Source organism: Zonotrichia albicollis, chromosome 2, assembly GCF_047830755.1.
Source record: "Zonotrichia albicollis isolate bZonAlb1 chromosome 2, bZonAlb1.hap1, whole genome shotgun sequence".
In the NCBI taxonomy this organism is placed as follows: domain Eukaryota; kingdom Metazoa; phylum Chordata; class Aves; order Passeriformes; family Passerellidae; genus Zonotrichia; species Zonotrichia albicollis.
In genome coordinates, this window is record NC_133820.1 from 99,820,635 (window position 1) to 99,843,631 (window position 22,997).

The 22,997-nt window shown below is 42.0% G+C and overlaps 1 protein-coding gene across 2 annotated transcripts; it reads right to left on the reverse strand.

Moving 5' to 3' along the window:
• Positions 1 to 1,958: 1,958 nt before the first annotated feature.
• On the reverse strand, positions 1,959 to 22,182 carry CREG2 (cellular repressor of E1A stimulated genes 2). 2 transcript variants are annotated; one of them, XM_074535802.1, is made up of 5 exons: positions 21,549 to 22,182; positions 19,307 to 19,476; positions 6,596 to 6,709; positions 4,754 to 4,837; positions 1,959 to 2,915 (listed from the first exon to the last, which is right to left on the reverse strand). In XM_074535802.1, coding segments are annotated over exons 1-5 (774 nt in total). In that variant the 5' UTR covers positions 21,954 to 22,182; the 3' UTR covers positions 1,959 to 2,914. The 2 variants fall into 2 exon arrangements, with proteins under 2 accessions (XP_074391903.1, XP_005486495.2); XM_005486438.4 differs by lacking the exon at positions 1,959 to 2,915 and having other exon boundaries at positions 3,703 to 4,837; positions 21,549 to 22,160.
• Positions 22,183 to 22,997: the final 815 nt, after the last annotated feature.

Sequence of the window (22,997 nt, forward strand, 5' to 3'; positions counted from 1 at the left end):
TTAAAGTAGCAAAATCAAGAAGACAGACGAGACTGAGCAGACAAAGTAATGTGGAATGGGCTGTAGAGAACTTAGAAGCTGAGGGAAGAAGATAGAAAAATTAGAGTTAATGTAAAAAGTTAGGGAAAAGAGGAGAAGGAAACAGGAGCATCTAGCAAGATGTTAGATGGGAGAGGGCATGTGGAGGTGGTAGCAGTGAAAAGGCAGGTAAAAGGTGAACTTTATTGAACGATGACAAGCAACACAATTTGGAAGAAGCACAAATTCAGTATTTAGCAAAAAGAAGATTAAAATCTCAAAGTACTTCAGTGATTCCAAAAATGTTCAAATTAGGGTTTGGTTGGGGTTTGTTGATTTTTTGTTTTGTTTTGATTTTTGTTTGGTTGGTTTTTTGTAAGTAAATTAAAGACATAGTTTAGTCAGAATCAACATCACTCCAGAAATGGGTTAAATGTAAAAACGGTAAGTAAAAAGGAAGAAACCAGCTGCAGGAAGTGTTCTTTTAAAAATACAGATTACTGGAAATAAGAAGCTGGTGTTGACTGAGATTTGTGTAGGGGAGGGAACTGTGGTCACAGTTCTTACAGTAAATGCAGTCCAACTAGTGGCAAGAGAAAGATTTAAAGTATAAATAGGAAACACAGGCTGTTATTTGATCCTAACATAGGCTTCTATTCTATTCTATTCTATTCTATTCTATTCTATTCTATTCTATTCTATTCTTTATTGGATGTGAATTTTAGTATGAGAGCTTGAATTTTGTTGAAAGGAGATGGTATGGGAAAACAAGATGAGAAGGTAAATTGTCAGACTTGGCTTAAGAAAACGCATCAGAGGAAAGTGGAGAGAACAAGCTGTAACAAGAACTTGTAAGAGCTGGGCTGGCAAGGGGAGAAATAGCACTGAGGAAACTTCCAAAACACTATTAATGCACACCGAAGAGATGAGTGCTCAGTTCCTACATGCAAAAAAGAAGAGTGAACTTTAAGAGTGACATTTAAGTGCCACAGTGAAAGCAAAGAACACAATAAATGAGAAGGTGAAGGAACGATAAAAGGTGCTTGACTAGACTTTTCTCCCCAGAGAAAAGGCAGATTGGAGTCTCAGTTCCCACAAAAATTTTGAGAGAAATTAACTTGGTCCAGGAAAACTCAGGGAGAAAAAACCAAACCAGATGTTCAGATCAGACAGAAATTGTAATGATTGTTTGCACAATGTGGGTTACTCTGGCAAATGCTATACTGAAGAATATTCTTATACAGTTTCTGTTTTGAAATTTGTTTTATTTACATTTCTTCATGGCCATTTTGTTAACAACTTTCAATATTTTTAGAAATCAAAGTACATTGCAAATTGTAATACACATCCAGAAATGAGACAGGTGGCATTTCAATCACTGAAGTGATGAAAATTTCATCAGAAACAACATTCTTTGATTAAATAAGAACACCAGTTCAAAATAGCTGTGCCTAAATCATGTACCTGCATTTCTTTTGCCCAAATTAGCAAGAAGTGAGAACTCAACTTTTCAACATCATTTTTCTTTTTTCAAGTATACAGAAATTACTAAATACATCTTTTAAATATTCTAATACCACAGGTAAAATTTTAACCATGTTGCACAGCCTTTTTTTTGGGGAAGCTATAGAAATAAGGAAAATACAGAACACATGGAAATTACACATCAGCTAGTTGAAATGCTTAATAAATACAGAAGAGCTTGTCAAGACTTAAAAAAAATGCTTGTTTGAGCCAATAATTAAAGATCAATAAATAAATGAGATTATTGATATTGAGCTGAAGCAAAATCAGACTCTACAGTCTTAAGGAAATTTTTACTGTGGTATTTGAGATACAACTCTGAGTTAAAAGCTTCAATAAACATTACTTACCACATGATGACCAATATTATTTGAAACATTTGTCTGTTTGAAGAAAAGTTAAAACTAGCCTATAAATAATAATATAAAGCTCAAATAAACTACTGTCACCACCCTTTTTTTTTGGTCTGTAATTCCACTCAAAATCTGCAGGTTGTATTTTTGATGAATTTCTATGAATTTCTACAGACTTTCAAGGACTCACATGGTAGTTATTCCTTGGGTTAAAGAAACATGAAATGAGAACAGGTGATATAAGGCATGAGGCCCCTTTGTCACATTACATGTCACAAGCATTTCATTTTTTAAGGTTCTGTCAAGAGCCTCACAGCAGGTCCATACAGAAAATCATCTTGATGAATGTGTCATTTTACAATACAGAAGCGACTCCAATTAATCTGTGTGTGCAGGGAGGCAGCCTATAACAAGCAGTGTGTTGTAAATTCAAAACCTTTTTTAGTACACACTGACTTCTTAAACTATTAAAGCTCTTCTAACCTTCTTGACACAACCCCTTACTGCTTCAGGGCTTGTTAATGAGGTAATGGATAGGACATAGGACCATGTCACTGTTGCCAGGGGATGTGAATGGGAAATTGAGAGTATAGTAACAGTAGCACTTCTAAAATTCTTCCTCACTTCTTCAGCTTGTTTAAACATTAAGATCGTACTCTGGATTTGCTTAATCTGTGTGTATTTAGGCGGGCAGAATGGGGGTTTCAGGTTTCTCTGGGAATAGTAGTGAACTGGGATAAGGAAATATGTAATTATGCTTTTACAGGAATGTTACACCTCTGAAATTCTCCTACAAGGACTGGTATTCTTCCTGTTGAACACAGTTTTAAAATCCCATTAATCCTAATGGACAAAGTCATCAAATCCATAGTGGACAAAGATCTCCATGGCAAAATTATAGGAATCAAGGAGGTTTTCACTTGATGGTATTCTATAAATCTGTATAGAACAGGCCATCTTGCTTCAGTAGTACACAATGCAAGATTAAGGGGTGAACTCAAATGTGAAAATGCAGCTCATCTGCCAAAAAAAAAAAAAAAAAGGAAATAGATTCAGGCAGGACACTTCCTCCTTTTGTGTAATTACCTCGGCAAAAGATCTGCACAGCTAACAAAGTCTCTGGCAATGAGACAAGAATAAAAAAGCCTTAGTGAGTGCCTAAACAAGGTTTCCCCCCTCATTTGCCTTGGCTTCTTACAGAGTATGAGGAATAGTAGTGATAGCTGGGGGGCTGGGACTCGCCCTAGGGCTAAGTTGGGCACTCTGGGGCCTCTCACAGTTACACCAGCATGGTGCCCAGCTCTTCTGGGAATGACTGTCTCTCTCTCCATGCCCGAGCCAAAATAAGCTCAGCTACACTTAATTGGCTTCCAGCTGATCATAGCTCATGCAGCTGCCTCTGAGCTCTGCCCAGGGATTAACCTGTACAAGATCAGGGCACTCACCCAGGCTCCTCCCCAGCCCAGATGTGGTGCAGGTTGATGACCAGAGCTCAGGTGCTCTCCCAAGGATACTGGAAGACCTTTCCTACAGGCACATAAACCCCATCTCAATGTGTCTCCTTCTTAATGTAACAGGGAGAGCAGCCACATAATTTTCAAACTGCAGAATACGTTTACGAACGTATTCTTACGAACTGCAGAATAAGTTTACCAGGAGGACATCTAGAGAAAGAGCTGACAGTGATTAAAATACCTTTGAACTCTTTTAGTATTACCACATGAGAAGCCCACACATAATGTGTTTGCAACAAAGTTTGCACTTTCCACACCAAGAACGCAGTTTTCATGACCTGAAATACCTACCAACTTTGGGCTTCTTTAAAAAATAAATGCATGAATGAGCCCTTTAAATCTTGGTGAGGAAACAGAGTTAAGGAACAGACTCCACCCCTCAGTGAGATAGTGAGGGCTTACAAAAAATCAGTTGCACAAGCCAGTTAAAAATAAAGCAGTGGCTGGAGCAGGGAGGCAAAAAAGAATTGGGACTACAGGCTATTAAAAATACTTTCCCTGTCTCAACAGGAACAGGCTAGCTGAGAACATTTACTTAAATTCTTCTTAGGAGAATGTTTATACTTGTATTGAGAAAATCCTTGTGGGGCTGATTTGATTTTGGCCTTTAATGCGTTTAACCAGCTTTGTGTCAGAGACAAGTTATATGGAGCTGTGTTTTTTGAACTGATTGCATTTTTTCTGCTAAAGAGAGAAGTTTTACTCAATTTCCAAGTGAAACATCAAATTATCTAATTAGGGAAAAGCACACATAGAAAAGTGAAGTTAGTAAATGAGGACAGCTTTAGCAAATAATTTGTTTTTAAACTTAAATACCTAAATTTGCAGCTATTAAATTTCTCTTATAGTACTTACAAATCAAGAGAGACCAAGCAACAGTAATACCTCCACAATGCATAGAGGGTTCTGAGTAGGCAATTTGCATTTTCTGCAATTCAGAACATTATATTTAGCACATAGTGTAGTTTCCCTGTGGGTGCACAGCAATAGAAGTCAAAACAAACAGATACAAGGCATTTTAAAAACAGCATTTCAGATGACGCATTGCCTGCTTGAAATGACAAGTCTGTACATTGCAGGGTAGGGCTAATATCCACCTCTCCTTTATAATTTGAAAGTCTGTGTTGATTTATTTTCACTCCACTCCATGTGACACAGGGCTATTTTAAAGCCTTTTGGGAGAAGAAGAAAAATTTCACTGTAAAGAAACCATCTACCATGAAATTTTAAAAGTGTTTGGAAAGGAAACTCAGGAGATTTTTATCTCAAAGCCCATTCAATCATCCTTTATTTGGAACCGCTTTTAAATACTCTTCTACTGCAATGGGAGAAACTTCTCCATACCAGCTTTGAAGCCAGATGTGTTCAATGTTCATTTTCATGAAGAACCACTCATAGCTACGAGGCCACTTTCTTATCACTGGGTGCCTGGAGGGACAAAGAAAAGCAAAAAAAATATTAGAAGATGTGCCAAAGCATATGCATAGTCTGCTTTTTTCTTCAGCCTGGTGTGCTCATCTAGAGTGAAACCTGAGATATGAGAACCACCATTCATCTTTTTGGCCCTTCCTTGATGTAAGCTTTATGATTTTCCTCACCCCAGTCAGGGGGAGAACTGCCACACAGGCAGCCAGCCATCACCACCTTCCCCCACTGCAGAACCCTATCTCTGAAGATAGGTGTTGTTTGGTCTCTGAGTAAGTGAAAAATAGTTAGAGAAGACTCTTTGAATGTATGTCAGGGTTGTGCTTGTATCTGTTTGAAGGAAAGAGCATCCTGAAAATACTACATCTTTGGTAGCAATTGTGGTTCAGAGGGAGGGCTAATAAAACTGGGCAGAGCATTGTCTCTGCAAGCTGTCACCTCTGACAGCCTTCTCATCCTGTATTTTTCTCTCATTTCTCTGGTCTCCCTTACAGCTAGGTCACACAGATTCTCCCTGACTGGGTGCAGATGTCTGCTCCCCAAACCCCAGCAGGTGTAGCTGTGGGAAGCTCAGCAGTGATGCACAGTGGATACCACAGTTCAAGTCAGTGTTCACAGGAACATGGGTGGGAAGTGTTGCAAGTCTGGGCAGGGTTGGCTCACTGCCCTCTGCTCCTGCAGAGGACCCTTCAGCAGAGGTGCTTGGTTTGGCAACCTCTTGGTTTCCCTCTCATTGGGAAAATGGTGTTTCCTACCATTTTCTGAGTTGTCCCTTTGAGCACCTATGATTCTGGGGCTGGTAAGTGGCATCAGATGCTGCTGGCACTGGATGTGCCCCAACAGCCCTCACTTTATCATTCTGACTCTTGCACCCTGACAGCAGAGCATCCTCTGCTGAGGCGCTGGTAGACTCTGGATCACATGGAAATCTAATTCCTGTGAAGTTTGTAAAGAAGGCTTGTGTGTCAATATGGCTCCATCTGTTCATGGTCCCATTTTTGCTATTGGTGGCACACACTGACAGAGTCCCACCCTGACCCCATCCTGTAGGTCAGAAGGAATATCATCTCTGGGCTGTTTTGGATCCAAGCTCATCCCAGTTTCCCAGCAGTATTTGACTGACCAGGCAAGGTGCACCTGGAGGACAATCCCTGGCAGCCTGTGTGGATGGTGTGTGCTCCAGGTAAGGTTTAGGCTTTTCACGCTGTAATTCTAGAAACCCACTGAAGCGCATGGGAGCACACCCTGTCTGTGTGCTACACATCTGGGTTGTGCTTGCATCTGTTCAAAGAAGACTGTTCAGTCAGTGCTATGGCTTTGAAACAGCTAGGACATTAGGAGATGTAATTAAACTTGTAAGCTCTACCCTGAAAATGTTTGTGAACCCAAAGGCAGCAGACCTCTGCTCTGTCTCTGAGTCCACTACCTGTCATAAAGTGGGGTAGAATCTTTAAAGATAACAAATACACCATAGAATTATGGAATCTCTCCTTGGAACCAGTGACATATCTTCATAATCCCCAGATTAGAAAATGTATGCCTTACCAGAGTCCAACACTAACTAACTGCATTTCCATATTTAATTTCCTCAAGAGTTAAAAGGTCTGTCATTCCAAGCCACGCAGAAGCCAGAATGATTCATGGCCCCAAAGCAAAGGTCAGGCTTGTTATTTCTCAGATTTTCTGTACCAAAAGGCCACATTTGTGTATTTGTCTCAAACCCATGGGTTGCACTCTTCTACGTGCATGTTAGATACAGACCTGGAAAACATTGCTTGCTTGGCAAATTCTACTTCCTCTGGAGGCACCGTGACCATCTGTCCTGTGAGAGTCAGCCTGGCGCACCTTGGATCCTCTGGATCAATCACGTTTTTTCTGTGCACAGAGAAAATTGCTCATGAGTAACAGCTTGCTTGAATTTCTAAGGGTTTTTGGAGAAGTGTGGACTCCTGCTCACATATAAAAAGCTTTGTCAAGCCTTGAGGGTCTTCTCTACTCCCAGCTATACTGTTTGGTGGAGGGGGGAAGTCTGGAAGGAACACTCGACTGACACATAGTTCTGCTGTAGATAGTTGATTAATCTTAATTTATGCTCACAAATATTGGATTAGTATATATTGGATTGTAAAAAAATGTGAAAATGGCAGTATTCCCAGGCAGATGTACAGATCTGTATTCAGGATTCTGAGAAGTAGTAAGATGGTTAGTCTGTGTCTATGCCTACAGAAAACAGTATGAATATGTGTATCTATATGTAAAACATAAGGCCTTTTCATTGTGCTTATCCTAGAAAATCGATCCTTGTTCATTTTTTACCCATTTTTCAAGTGGTTTATACCAAATAGAAAAGTTCTCCAATTGCCTTCAGACCAAGCCGGGGAAGGTACTTGTTACTTTTTGGCTCTTTGTATATATAGTAATAATAAATAACTCCCATTAGTAACTGCAATGCAATTGCTGACTCTGACATATACAATACAAGGATATAAATCATAAGTAAATCTATCAATTGCAAAAGAAATAGTGTATGAAATGAATGCAAAGGCTTGATCCTGGCAAATACTGAGCAGCCCAAAGTCCTGTTGCCAGCAGTTTGAGACTGCTCAGTGTCTCAGGGAACCATGTTCCCATATCAGCCCAAGAAACTACATTAGAAAATGAAAACTGCATTTCTTCTTTGCTGTGTCTTAATCACAGTAAATTACATCTCATCCATGTACATTTTTACTTCAAGATCTTGGCTTGAGCTCTTTAGCCTTAAGTGTGTGCAATCTGCAATGGCTTCATTTTTGGTTATATTTCTCAATGTGTGTCTAGTGTATGCAGGAAACATATGGGCATCCTCCTGCAGCTAATTTAACATCTGCAGATTCTCCACAGATGGTTATGAGAGACTGTGTAGCTCACTAGATAAAATAGCTGCTTTTCTAAAGAGGGTCATGAACAGAGATATATAAGGAAGTACAGGAGGCTGATTGATACTTGACTATGTCCGGTAAACACTTGCCACTGTCTGCAGCCTGAGCCCCAAAGTGCCATTTGCAGTCACATCATCTCAGGGACACCATTTCAGCGACATGTTCAGTCTGGAGCAGCAGTTGTCTGAAGGGGATTTTTGGTTTAACAACTTTTGGACAAATTCCACTTGTTTTCCTCTCCTATGCTTACTGATGGGAGGAAGGGTCAAGGCTAAAGATCAGGCTCAAACTTTCTGTCCACATCAACTTATAATGGTCTAATTTTCTCTAGTAAAATCTTTTAAGTTATAAAAGTGATGTTCTGAGAACTCAAAAATCTGCATTCTCTGCCCAGGCACTTGGGTTTATTTCTATCAGTGTGTATGTAGAGTACAAACTTGTCTACATGATTACCTTGGTACACCATAGATCCTCAGCACTGACTCCTACTGCCTGCTGATGTCACTTCATGTCTGGGTTCCAGTGTCCTGAAAGTGCTCTGTCCCTAAGGAACACAGCTCCAGGGACACCCATTGCTCCTGGGGTTCCCTAAGGAGCACAGCTCCATGCCCCAGGGACACCCATAGCTCCTGGGGTTCCCTAAGGAGCACAGCTCCATGCCCCAGGAACACCCATAGCTCCTGGGGTTCCCTAAGGAACACAGCTCCATGCCCCAGGGATACCCATAGCTCCTGGGGTTTCTTTTCTATGGGCTTTGGGTGTTGTGTGGCTGCCCAGCATCCATGGCCCTGTGAGATGCTCACCCACCAAAACACAAATTAGGGCAAACACAGTGAATACAGCTGAAGAGAAAGGAGCCAATCCCACACACAGAGGGTGTCAGCTGAGGGTCTGTGTGTCCAGCAGCCAGGGCAGTGCACATTCACGCTCTTGCCCTAGATGGTGAGGTGTTCAAGTCCATTTGAAGCAATCTCCTGATCTATTGTTATCTTTTATGCTTAATCCTATTACTGTATCCAAAGCCCTCTGCATATGTTTATGTATTCATAAATTGAGTTCAGAAAATTGCTTTAAAACAACTGTGCATTTGGATATATAATACAATTTCCTCCACAGCCAAACAGTATCATAAAACAACTGAAGAGCCAGGAAAAGCAGGAATATTTGCAAGTGTCCTTCTTGCACACAGCTCCTAGGTAATACATGGTTAATTACTTAAAAAGAGATTGAAAGAGATTGTTATAAAAAGATGTCTGTGTTTCACAGAGCAGATTGAGGTGATTTTGGATGTAATCAGGAGCAATGAGAAGTTTTCATCTGACCTACTCAAATTACAATTATTTGGTGTTTTTGTGCAAGTCCCTGTTTATTCTGAAAGCATAGTATTTGATTTTGAGTAGGCAATAGAGCTGATGTAGCTGTGGTTAAGCAGTGAACACTGCCTGCCTTTGCTGAGAAAGTTTTGCCTAATAGGACTAGTGTCTGATGTGACTCTTCCACAACTGACATGAAAACCTGCTCTCCACATATTTGGCTGGCAACAAAGCCCACACACTGTGCATCCATAGCTTGAATAGGTTTTTTTTAATGTTTTGATTTTTTCCACCCTGGCTTCTTCTTGTTTACAGTTTTCTGTACATTCTCATGAAGGTGCTACACTAATTGACACACATAATACTATCTTCCCAGTAAAAATTATTCAAACTGAATTTTGCATATTGGAATAATATTCTGGAAAATTGTTTTTCTGGAATAATATTCTGGAAAATTGTTTTTCTGGAAAAAGACTCAAACAAATTATTTGTTGAGATTGTGTTAGGTGAAGTTTTGGAAGAGCTGAACAGGGCAATGATACATCTGAGTTCAGCACATTGTTATTGCTTTCTTGGTTTTGCCTTCAGTTCTGCCTCTTATCATAGGTTTTTTGTTTCAGGAAATCTTGGAACCTTGTATTCTAATCTGACATTAGCATTAGTATTTTCTTTTTCAAAGAAACCCTTCATATTCTGAAGTTAATCTGCTTCTGCATTTCTTTTTTTGGCATAGTATTTCCCTAATGATGTTTGATTACTTTTATACTTCTTAAACCATCAAAACCCACTAAACTTACAGCTACCATTTCTAAATGTTGTGAATGGGTCTTCAGTTTTCAGTGTTGCCAGTGCAACTAATACAAATGCAGGATTTGCTTCCTTGGAGCAAGGTGATATAGTCAGGGATTTATGTCATATTTTTACTAAAGATAATAAATAATTTACTTAAAACATTCCTCATTTTCATTTGTAGAGGTCAAATCATGCATTTAATAGACATTTCTTGCCTCTGTATAAATACATATTCAGCTCTCAGTTCCTGAGTTCCTCTCATCTTTGCTGGCACCAGAACAAGTAGATGCAGAGGAGCAGCTTTTTGTAATGTTTGTGTGCTGCTGACTGGGTGTGAGGGGGAGGCAGAGTCAGGGGTAGAGATGGTGACACTGTTGCTCTGTTGAGGAAACCCAAGGTGGTTTCTCAAGTGGTTTGTCTTTACCAGAATCAAGCCCTCTGTCTCCATAGAGAGGACTTCATGAATGCCATAGTAAAATATGAACTGAGGGAAAGAGAAAGCAGGTAACTGTGAAACAAAACCAAGCAATAGAGAACATATTCTTTTTTTCATGCTTATTTCAAATACATAGGCTTTATTGCAAAAAATTAGGAAGGCAGATTAAAATGGAAGAAGATTCAGCTTATGCATTTTATGAGAAAACAGGGCATTAAGAGATTTCATCTGATCTGTGAAGACAGAAGAATTGATTGTTGCTGTTCCTCTGCTTACAGTGAGCAAAGTAGGTAGGCAGAGTTTGACCCAGTCCAGGCAGTTTTCTTCCAAGTGTGTGAGAAGATATCACCTATAAAGGTGCCAGCTTTACTGAGCTTAAGGAGAGGCCTGCATCCAAGTAAAAAGTATTTCCCAACAGAAATGCAATGCTGCAGAGCACACTGCTAATGACCGTGTCCCACTTATTTTACTGTGTAACACTTCTGCAATTTCTGGGTCCTGGTTCAAGAGTGGCTCAGAGTAAAGAGTGCCACCTACTCATTAAATTGTTTACTACACTAGCCATCTCTTGGAGTTTAATTAGAAGGTTTTTATGCAGCAACTATCCAGGTCTAGGTGTTATGAACTGTGGTTATATTGGCACATAAGACGATGATGTTGGGAATTGGTTAGCATTCCCTTTCACAGTTGAGATCTCTGCTTTGACTGATGGTGGTCTGTCTCCTGGTTTCTGACCTATTGGAATATGAATCCCAATATTACCAGTTAGATGGTGCCTGGGCTAGTTCTGACCCTCGCTGCTGGGCCAAAGGCAGCACTGTGGTGTAACTCACCCCAGAGATACCTTGGCTGCTGGAGATTGCAGCAGGGCACTGAACAAGTCCAGGCTTGTCAGGAACTCTGTTTACCTCAGAAGAGAGAGCTTCTGGCGATGGTGAAGAGAGAAAGGAGAGGATTCCGCTGGAGGGTTGAATGTCCAGATGTTTATTCCATGGTTACAGAGGTCTGAACCGGGGCAACTGCTCCACCAGAATGGAGGCCGCATGGTCTGATTAACCTTTTAAGCTCAGGGACAGGGGAAGGGGAGGGGACAGGTGAGCTACCAACCAGGTGAAAGGGGCAGGGTCTCAAGAGACTAGGGACACCTATACGGTCCAATGTCCCCCAGGCCTGAGGAGCATGACCAACCACACGACGCCTTGCTGGAATGTTAAACCTGATTGACAGGGCACACTCAGCAAGGGGCGAGGGGGAAGGGAGAAGGGAATATTGGCACACCTGAGGAAGGAACCCGGAAGCTAAAAACACACCACAACACTGACCAAAGTATCCCTGAGTATTATCTTCATTCTCAGCCTCTGCAATCCATTAGTAAGGTGGCACTGATCTGCCACAGATCAACAGGAAAAGCAAATTAAGAGTTTAGAAGGCACTTGGGAAGGAAAGCCAGGTACTTCCAAGAAGTGGAACTGGCAGGAGAAAGGCAGGAGGGTTAAGTGCTATTCCAGTCTGGGTGTGGAAGCAGGGGTCTATGCAGAGGAATCCTTCTCTTTTTCTTCTTTCCCAGACTTCTTTTCCCACAAAGGGGCTGACATACTTCTCCTCCACTCCCCAGTGAAACAAGACCTTCCATCCTCCCTGGGAGGATACACATATGTCCCCTGAACACATTTCTCACTGCCATGTGAGAAATCACTGTTCTTATCCTTCTACTTCTTCAGAGTTGAAGAGAAAAGAAGTTGGGAAAGAGAGAGCTTTCTCCTATTGCAGAAAAGAAGAGACAGAAATCCAAGAAGAAAGCCCCAGAAATTTCCCTAAATTTTTTCCTACTTTAAAGCACATGAGTACACAGCTCATGAGTGGCATAAGGGCAATGATTGCTTCCACACAATCTAAGCTCTCCTATAATGGTAGCAGTCGTGAAAACCTATGTAATTAGGAGATGGGGACTGGCTGCTGACACAGCTCATGCCTGTCACCTCCCATGGATGCAAGGTAGGTGACTCTGTCACACCCTGCACCGGGCTCCTCTTCACATGGCCTCAAACTGGGCACAAGGTGAAAAGGCGGTTATTTTCTGCTATATAAAATGCATCATAGGATTTTTGTCCCCTAGAATCTACAAAAAGGAAGGGAGGGAATACTCAGTCCTTAGAGAATTACTGTAAAGTGCATATAATTTTGATTCATAAATGCGATTAATTTTGAAAAGCAAGTTGCACTTCTCATTCATTTCATTTGTTCACCACTAACTACCAGAGTCTCTGAAGCAGAAAGAATGTATTGGTGCTGCTAATCTGCATGGCATGAACGTCAAACAAAATCTCCACTGAAAGCAATTTCATAATCTGAAAAGCTGTTGCTGGCCTTCAACCGGATATAGCTAGGCAGATCTGCCCTGCTCTGATTTTCACAAGAATTTCTCTTAACAGTCGTGTTTGGGAGCCAGCAAAGTTAGTTAGAATATCTTTGCTTTTGAAAGAAGTCTTCTGTTCTGAAACTGAAGTCAGGGAGCTAAAGTGTATTGGTGTAGTGGCTATTCTATTCATCTAAGTGAGCCTGTGCTCCTAGTATATGTGTTTTAATATGTTAATGTGTTTAATGTGATAATGTTAATAATAGCTAATGTGTTTTAAATAATTTCATTCTTTCTAGAAGATAATACTTTGTAAAATGTTTTAATTACAATGTGTTATGTGAAGCCAGTCTGTTTGCCTCTCTCCATTAACAATAACATCTGCATTTCTTCAGCTGAACTCTGTGTTTCAGATAGGAAGCTTTTATATAGTTTAACCATACACAATTTGTGCAGAAAAAAAAAAGAATCACAGCATGAACTATTTCTGTAAACAGAATCAGAGAAACGCTATTTCACTAGAAAAGGGATTTTAGGAAGTTGGTTATTTAAGAATACGGGAAAAACAGTAATTTAGAGCTGTATTGTGTGCATTGGGTCATGATGATGGAAGGTTTCATGTTTGACTTTCTAATTTGGTACATGCATTTTTAATTTTTTTGAAATACAGATTTTTTTAAGTATAGATTTTTCAGGAACAACTACTGACATAATTATTTGCATATGACTAAAAAGGGCCAATATAAATACCAGAACTAGAAATATATCTGTGCCACAGAATCAGGAGGTGGATCTCAAAAAATAATGGATGTCTGGATTCAGCCTTTGTCTTCTGCATGCATAATTTCTCATTGTGTGAAGGTACAGTACCAGATTTCTTTGTTATATTAATCCTCGTATTAACAACAGGATCTACAAACCTAGCAGGACTTATATGTTGAGCGGCCATACGACATCTCAAAGGCTGTGCCTTCCACCCATGGCAGCTTTATTGTGCCCCAGGATTGCCCAGGGAATGAAGTTGGATGTTTGTGCATGCTGCTGATCCACCACACAGCAGGAACCCAGACCCACAAAATTCCTCTTTTCTTCCCATGGCTTGGTGGCTCCGCACTTCCTGCCAACATTTTCCATGCAGCATTTAGGAAACCTACAGAGTCAGCTTATGTCCACTGAAGACATCTGCCTGATCATGCCAATCTGCTACTTCCAGCACCAGATGAGCATGGTGGGTAAAACGGCTCTGATGGAGATCATAAATCAGGAGGGGAATGTGAATTCATGAAAATCACTCATGGTCTGCCGTGTGAATTTGAAACACCATCCTCAGCTAATAGCAGGAAAAAAACCAAAGGTGGACTGACTCCAAAACTCGCTGCTTTTCCCTTGTATGAAAGCCAGCTCATGGCAGCCATGTAACTGCTCCTTCTCTAAGAAAGCTGCAGTGTGTCCCTGTGAATGTGCTGAACCTGATGTCAAGGAGGTGACACACGTTTAAAATTAATTGCCTGTTTTCCAGGCTGCAGCTGTAATGAGGCAGACTGAGGAGCTTACTTGGAAAGAGGAATCCTCTGAGCAGCCTGTGTGTTGTGAAATGTGTTTAGAACAATAGCTGCTCTATGCTTTAATGTCGGGCTTGGTCTTGCTCCCTCTGAAAGCTGCACGAATGGAACTCAATCTTTTCAGCTTGTCAGTGGCTTAGACATACCAGTCTATTTATAGCCCTGAACCATTTAATTTTTCTTGCTTCTATTATCCATTTATCAGCCTTCAGATAAAATGCTGTGTAGTTACTAACAAATGCTGTCTCTATCTTGGCCATCAGAGCCTCCTCAGAGAGGGGCAGCCCATCTCCCTCTGGGAAATGGAAATCTCTAGGTCAGAGATGAGGAATCCAAACTGTAGCTGCAATACTAAAATGTCTTGCAATTAGTGCCTAGTCAGATGCATTACAGCTCTCTTCCTTTCAATATTAAATGTTATTTTTCTTATTAGTTTAGGGTTTTCAAATTTTCTCTCCAGCTGATTAAATATTGAGGCTGGAGCACCATAAAGGCCAGTCTGTATTCCTCACATCCTTGAAAGGGAAAATATTCACTGTCAGGGTTTGGAACTTGAGTCTGTTCTGAAACAAAACAAATGAAATTTGCTACTAAATGAATTTAATATCAAATTGGTGCACACAAGTCACTTGAAACTCATTAGGTACACGAAGACATTGAAATGTCAGCTATGTTTTCTTTCTAAAGGCCAGAGATTTCTTTTTCATGCAATAGGTCAGAAGCATTTTTCAGGAGAGTGCCAAATACTCCCAGGAGCATTGGCTACAGGCACCGATCAGCTCTCACATTTATTTTGATTCTTGCAACTCAGAGTAGATTAATAATGGAATTCTAATGAAGTTCCACATGAAAACAAGATACAAATGCATTGCCAGTATGCAAGGACATGAACTTTCTCACATAGAATATTACTCATTTAGCTATTTTACACAATTATTTTGAAACCAAAACAATTATTGATGCAATTGAAGAGAATGTCTGACAAGAATGACACTTACCTTTGCAAAGAAGACCTCACAGATACCATTTTAATACTAGCAGGACCTGAAGCCTCACAGAGGGAAAGGTCTTGCCTCTCATACAGTGCTAGTAAAGAAGACTTTTGCTGCACCAAACTTGAACCATCACATAAAGCTCTGCACTGAGGCTGCTGTGTGCTGTTTGCATGGCACAGCCTGTCTGTCTCAGCTGGTCAAGTGCACACTGAAGCTGGGGACTGGCCACTGGCAGTAGGGCCTGGACACCTTGCTGTTTTCTTCAGTGTCACATTGCCCACAGAGGCCCTTTGAGAGGGGTGACAGTGGGGTGCTATGCTGGGCTGCCATTTCAGAGGGTGCTGCTTTCACATGCAAAAATCACTCATGGTTTCCTAGTTTAATACATACATTAATTTCTGACCCTGGTTACAGGGGAAGGGGAGAGAAGAAAGGCAAAGTCCATTGCCTATACCCTTCCTTGCTGAGAGACAGCCTCGAAGCTTGCTCACATTTTCATACCATCAAAAACAAAAACTGTAGCTCATGTAAAGACACAGCTTTTCATTGTCTGTATTGCTTGTCTTTGCACTAATGCAAGCCAACATCTGTTCCAGATGAGAACTTCAGAAATAATGAAAAAGAAACTGAAGGTAAAATAAATAATGCATGGGACAGTGATCAAACTCTGAACCTGTGTACTCAATTCAGTAGTAAGCTCAATTTTTGGAGTACGGTTACCTGCTGAAGTGAGAATATTCTATTTTTCACCACCTTCTCTTTTCCTTTACCCTCTCCTTTTTTCTTCTCTGGCTCTTGAGGAGCTGATTCAAGTCACTAAGACAGTAGAAATCCCATCCAGGAAAAAAAAAAACCAAAAAAACAAACAAGAGGTTTCCACTGGGTTGCTGAGCAAAAATAGGCCCACCATATGGTCAGCTGGAGGGTGGGGATGGGATTCCAAGGCCAGGAGCAGTACTGGCCACAGGATGAAAAGAAGAAGGATCAGCAGAAAAACTTATTCTTGCTGTCAGGATAACTTTCTTCACATTTTCATTTCAGCTCAGGCTGAGGCAAAGCCCAGAAGTGATGGGGGGCAGGGTAGCACATGACTGGTGGTAGGGAGGGAGAGCAGGGATGTGGCAAATGGTAATTAGTTTGGACTAAGCTGTTTTGGAAATCCAGGTTTAGCTTCTTGGCCCAGAGAGCTCTTCTCACCAGAGAGCCCAGTCTTAGGCTGCAGAGGGGACGGGAGAGTCAGGTGACAGAATCCAGGTTTCCCTGGCTGCAAACAAGCAGCAGCAAATATCTGGCATACTGATCAAAAGAGTAGGGATTTGGAAATTAATAGTGATGCAATAAAAAGACATTGAATAAATATTCTCAAAGTTTGCGGTGTATACGGATTTCATATTTCTGTAATATCATGCAGCATTTCTCTTTTGTTGTGAATTGGCACTTCCCAAACAGGTAAATAGGACAGTGATGTTGCTAAGCCATAAGAGGCAAAGACTTTCAAGAGTGGCTGTTTAAAGTTCGGGATCAAAGGCCACACTTAAGTGCCTAAGTGGGTGTGTGGTTTTCAGAAGTGCTCAGCATTACCACATCATCGATGGAAGCTGCTCTGAGTCTTGTGCCTCTGAAAATAGGGCATTAGGTAGTAGGACATAGGACTTAAAATACATTTTTAAGCACTTGGTCTGGATAGTAAGTTAACTATTAGAATGAATGAAAAAACTCAGAAAGCAGGAATAAGTGCGGTTAAGCCTTCAGTGAAAGAACGGATATGTTTATTTTCTAAATTTTTAATCCAAAATATTTAATGAAAATATTTAGCAGTAAGCAGAACCATTCCAGTGTTAACTTCACTGACCTCCTCAAGCATTCAAGACTGAATTATCTTAACAAATATTGGTGATAGAAGTTTCCTATTAGGTGTTTGACATTGTAAGAGGAAGCCATGATTTCTATTCCTTGTGAACAGGATGTCAGCCTGAAATTACTTGTACTGCTTCAGACTAAGAAACATTTCATTTTTCCACCATATAACTCTCTAGAAAACAATATATTCTGAACACAAATACAGATAAGGGTAACAGTAATGTTTTATATTTTCCATTCCCTGCTTTTCCCAGGGTTCTTCTCAGCTAGCAGGCTTGAGAGGTGGGATGAGGCAATCCTCAGCTGGGGAAATCTAGTCTTAAGATAAAACCTCTCCTTCCCCAAAGATGACCTTAAGGTGGAATAAAAACTGTTAATGCCATTTCTTTCTGAAGGAGTCTGTTCTTACCACTTCTCTCTCTCTCTGCTTGGAATGTCAGCTAAGACCTGCTTTGGTAACAGAGTTCTGTCTGACACAATTTCGGTGTCATGTACCTCGTCATGTAAAGAGGCCTTTGTAAATAACACTTCACACAAGGCTGACCCAGCCAAGTTTGCCACATGATTGACTGTAAACAAACATATAGTAGAGATATGTCTTTTTCAAGGAGACAAAAATGGAGGGGGAAATTGAATCATCTTTGAGGTTACATAGATATATTTTATACATGTAAGGCTTTGGGGATCTGAAGTTATTCATTATATGCAAAGAATGGAATGGAGCTGTTAGAGCAAGTCCAGAGGAGGCCATGAAGATGATCATAGGGTTGGAGCACCTCTCCTACAAACACAGGCTGAGCATTTTGGGTTGTTCAGCCTGGAGAAGGCTCCAGGGAGACCTTATAAGCAAACTTCCAGTACCTAAAGGGAGCCTGCAAGGAAGCTGGGGAGGGACTTCTCACAAGGGCATGTAGGGATAATGGATTTGAACTAAAAGAGAGTGAGTAGGTTTTGGTTAGATGCTAGGAAATAATTCTTTGCTGTGAGGGTGATGGGACCCTGGAGCAGGTTGTCCAGAGAAGCTGTGGATGCTCCATCCTGGGAAGTGCCCAAGGCCAGGCTGGATGCAGCTTTGAGCAACCTGGCATAGTGGAAAATGTCCCTGTCTGTGGCTGGGGGTTGGACTTAGAATGACAGAATGGCTTGTGTTGGAAGAAACCTTAAGGGCCATTGTCGCAGACATAATTTGCGAAAATCCTTTTCTTTAGGATTTTTCCTTCTGAGAAGCTAAGAGGCCTCAGAGACAAAATGTAAACAATGGTTATCTGCTGCTGTGGAATGCAACAGGTGGGTCCGTGATTGGTCTCGTGTGGATGTTTTGATTTAGTGACCACTCATGGCAGAGCTGGCTCTCTCTCTCTGTCCAAGACACAGATCTTTGTTATTCATTCTTTTCTATTCTTAGGTTAGCTAGCTTCTGAGGAAATCTTTCCCTCTTTTTCTTTTTGGTAGAGTTATAATGTAATATATATATCATAAAATAATAAATCAAGCCTTCTGAACATGGAGTCAACATTCTTGTCTCTACCTTCAAAAACCCCTGTGACCACTATCACAGGCCATCTAAGATTCTACAATATGATTAAGAAGAAGTCAACTCACTGCTGTCTCTGGAGAGAAGCACTGGGGATTGGATGTAGACTGCTAAACCTCAGATGTGGATTTCTCTATTTGGGGGGTCATTTACTGACTGTTCGTGATATACAAGGTGTAAAGAAATTGCAAAGATATCACATTCCATCATATTCTCTGAAGGGGTGGAAATCAGACAGAGTGTCATAGAGCCTGAGATCCTCTTACAGAACCCAGAGAGCTGGAGCCCTGTCAAGGCATTTAGCAGGGCCACCAGAGTTTTCAGCAGAGCAAAGATGTGAATTGGATAGCCTCTAAAACTCTGTGTATTTTATTGGCTAGATAACTATAGACTATTATAGGATCTTGAACACCTAGATTTTACGTAGGCACGTCCAAGAAGAGATTAAAATTTAGGTATGTCATTGTTCAAGCTGAAAGCCACTCCAGCTGTTGATGCTACAATATACTTCAGTGACACCTCTTCTTTTCTCTACTATGCTTTACCAGGGGAATTTACTGGGAAAAAAAATCCAAAAAACCCCCAACCAATGTAGCTGATTGTGAGAGTCAAAAATAAATGCAAGACATTGAAGGTGGGGACCCAGCATTCTGCTCTGAGGTCTCTGTTCTCACTGAAGGTGGTAGGAGGCAGATAAAACTGTTACCTGCAGAAATTTCCATCTGCCTCTGGAAGGGTCAGAGAAGCCATGGGATTCTTCAGAAGGTCTGTCACAGTGTTGTCCTTTGGTGTCACGTAAAAGAAAGGGATTCCAGTGCTGTTATTGATGGGACCATCGCTGAGAAGTAAACAGTTCCCATAGGGCATACCTTGGATCTGCAAAATCCAAATAAGCAGCTGGTTACTTCTTTGCACATAGACAGTTCTCAAGGGGGGGATTCCCTCAAGGGCTCTAGCAGAGAGGACAGCCAGCCCCATTGCTCCCACTTTCTGCCATCATCATGAGAGCATTTCTTCTAAATTAGATCTATCATGCTTCTATGAAAACAGATCTCTCTTCTATTGCTTCTCTCTAGTCCTGTCCATGACACTGTCAGGAACATTTTCTCTTACACTAAGTTTAAAGGAACTACCAAATTAAAAAATGTGTAGTGCATGAATTTCTTTTTTTGCTGCCATTCATGCCAGGAAATGTTGATTCTAAACCACTGCTGGTATCTTTCCTTAAACCCAAAAGGATACAGAGCCTTATTTAGCCTGCTTTTTACTCTAATAGCGCCTCCTCTTTTGGTTTTGACTTGCAGTGTGATTGCATCGATTTGCAAAAACAAGAAAGCATTTGAGTTGGAGTTGTGTTTGAAGTCAAACTGGACATCAGCTCAGCTTCCTGGGCAGGAACATCAAGTTCCTGATGGGGAGGGTGTCTCAACTACCAAGCCAGCCAAAGTAACATCTCCTCTCATGGCAGAGAAGGGACACCAAGGAGCCAAGTTTTCAAAAATATTTTTCCTATACACTGCCCTATGTACACACAGTGGTTATAATGCATGCAAAAATGTCCTTGCCCAGTAGTGACACTCATTGATATGCTTCAGAATGATATACTCTTACTATGCTTTTCATCCCATTATAAATAGCAATGACAGATATTCAGTTAATTGCTCCTTTTTTCATGTGTTCAGATATTTTTTCATCATGGTTTATTAAATGTTAAACAGTAAAATTATCTGTCAATACATTAAATCTTTTACAACAAAATCAAATTAAATATCAATAGTTAATAAGAAAATCCTGGATGATGTTGTTACCTGGGTAGCATGCTTTCTGATTTTTAATGTTTATATGCCTTTAAAATTTTAATGCTTATAGTGCTTATAAATGGTCTTTGTTGGCTTCCCTTAGAAATAATGCTTTAATGATATTCCATAACTTAGAAAATACAAATCCTTGTTTATTATTAAGAGTTACGATTTAAAAAAAAGCTCTCAGTAATATTGCAGGATGTGTTCCCATTGCTTAAAATATTCAGTCTGTCATGCAAGGTTAATGTTACTCTGGATTCTCAAAAATAATTGTGATCACAGGCAGCATAGTTCAGCATTCAAAGCAGCAAACATCACCCTCCAAATTTCAAATTTTATTATGAATCAGATTTTTCTGTATTACTTCTGTGTTCTGTCTGGAGGCAGGTAACTGCAGACTGTATTATGGCTATAATTCCACTGAGGGTTTCTGGTGAGAGCATAAACCAAGAGTTACGATCATATGGTTTAATAGGATTTCCAAAAGCTGATGTAGAATTACAGGCCTTTTCTGTCTGCCTACAAATTAATTTTGTAGTATCTTTTTGTCAATCTGTTACTTTGTATTTTACAATAACATTAACTGCCACTAACTCAGCCGAGCTTCCTGAAGACTTACGTGCTTTGAAATTTAATTTAAAATCACAAGCTAATTAATCTGTGAATACTTTCAACAGAAAGTTAAGAATGTATTTTTAATTTTTTTTTAATTTCTCTTTCCCCCCCTTTTGTCTGAGTGGTACTGGATGCTGTGTCTCATCCGAACGTTTCACTTTAAAAAAGGAAATATTTTAAAGCTGAAGAAAAGAATGACCCCAATAGCAGCCCAGCTATTTTGTTTATTGTTCCTGACAGAGAAATCCTCCCTTAAGCTGGTATAGCTGGACGGACGGGCAGATTTTGCGGTAGCCCAGCAGGCTCTCCTCCTTCTCCTCCTCATCCTCCTGAAACAGCCCCTTTCCAAACCCTGCGATGCGGCTCTGCTTTCTGGCCTTGAGATTTTGCTATTTTAGGTGTCCCTCTGGTGCGGTTTTCGCGTGCATCCTCCCTGCCTGAGCTCCGAGCACGATTTCTCTCTCCTCCGAAGTTTGCGCCGCTCCGTGGTGGGGCGGGTACCGGCTACCGCGGCCGCCGCGGGCTCCGTACCTTTCCTCGGGCGGCCCGCGTCGCCACGAAGCCCCAGGTGTTGTGTCGGGCGAGGAAGCGGGCGGTCCCGGCCCGGCCCGGCGCCGCGCCGCCCTCCCGCCGGTAGGAGAACATCCTGGAGGGGGCGGCGCCCTGCCCCTGCCCCGGCCGCCGCGCCGCCGGCCCCGGGCCCAGCGCCGCATCCTCGCGGTACGCCGAGGCCGGGTAGCTCTGCTTCCACAGGCCGCCCGCCTCCTCCAGCAGCGCGGGCAGCGCCTCCTCCGTGGAGGAGCTGTGCAGCTCGTCCGCCGCCGCCCCCGCCTCGGGCAGCGGCCACGACACCGAGCTGACCACCACGTACCCCCCCGCGCCGCCGCACAGCAGCGCCGGCAGCAGCCAGCACGGCCACGGCCGCCGCGCCGACATCTTCTGCGGCAGCGCCCGCAGCGCCGCTCCCGCCGCGCCCTCCCGCGGCCGCCGCGCCCTCCCGCGGCGCCTCCCGCAGCGCCTCCGCCCCGCGCACGGCGGCTGTGGCTGCTCCCGGTGGCCCCGCAGCGCCTCCGCCCCTCAGCGCCTCTCGATGGCCCCGCAGCGCCTCCGCCCCGCGCACGGCAGCCCCCGGTGGCCCTGCAGTCGCGTCACGCCTCGGTGTCCTGCCCCCGGCTCCGGAACCCTTGGCGGGTTCCACCCCACGCGGAGCTCCCTGCGGGGTAACCCTGCCTTTGTCCCTTGCGGGGCTCCTGGGAGCCCGCTGGAGCCCCTGGTTCAGCTGTAAGGTCCAGCAGGTATCTCACGTATCAGGTTCTCTGCACTCACCACAAAGCCAAGAAGATAGAGTTGTCCGGGCAGAGGCGGTGCGACCTCTCCGTTTATTAAAGAGGAGACTATCCACGAGGGAGAGTGTCCATGTGAACACTCCCGTTGCAGGGAAAGCTTCCTTAGGGCACTGGGGTCAAGTCACAGCAAGACCCCAAGGCCGGGGTGGCAGGCAGCATTAGTTTGGTGCTTGTGAGGATGCAGTTTTGATATGCAAATTCAGGGAGCTGCTATTAAACGTCTTCCAGGCAAGGTTTTAATTAGGTAAAGATTTGCATGTATATGAGTTTATATCAATAGCCAAATTTAATAAAGGCACATGTGTGCCTTTCTTGGCAGTAGACCTCGTCAATATGGCAATGCAAAGCTGTAATTCTTTAAAACATATGCTTGTAAACTTCCATTGCATTAATGCAAATTATTTCAGGAACACGGGTTCAGTAGCATCTCTCAGAATCAGTAGAATCTCTCAAAAACCTTTGCCTGTCAGAAGGTTCTCAGGTACCTCTAAAACATGTTCTCAGCTACATCTTACTTTTTCATATCTGTGAAGAACAGTTGATCAGTCTACTGATACAACTTCTGCCTAATTGTGCCATGAGAACAGGTATATCTAATCTAGAATCTAAACTCTTATAAATAAAAGTGGACTGG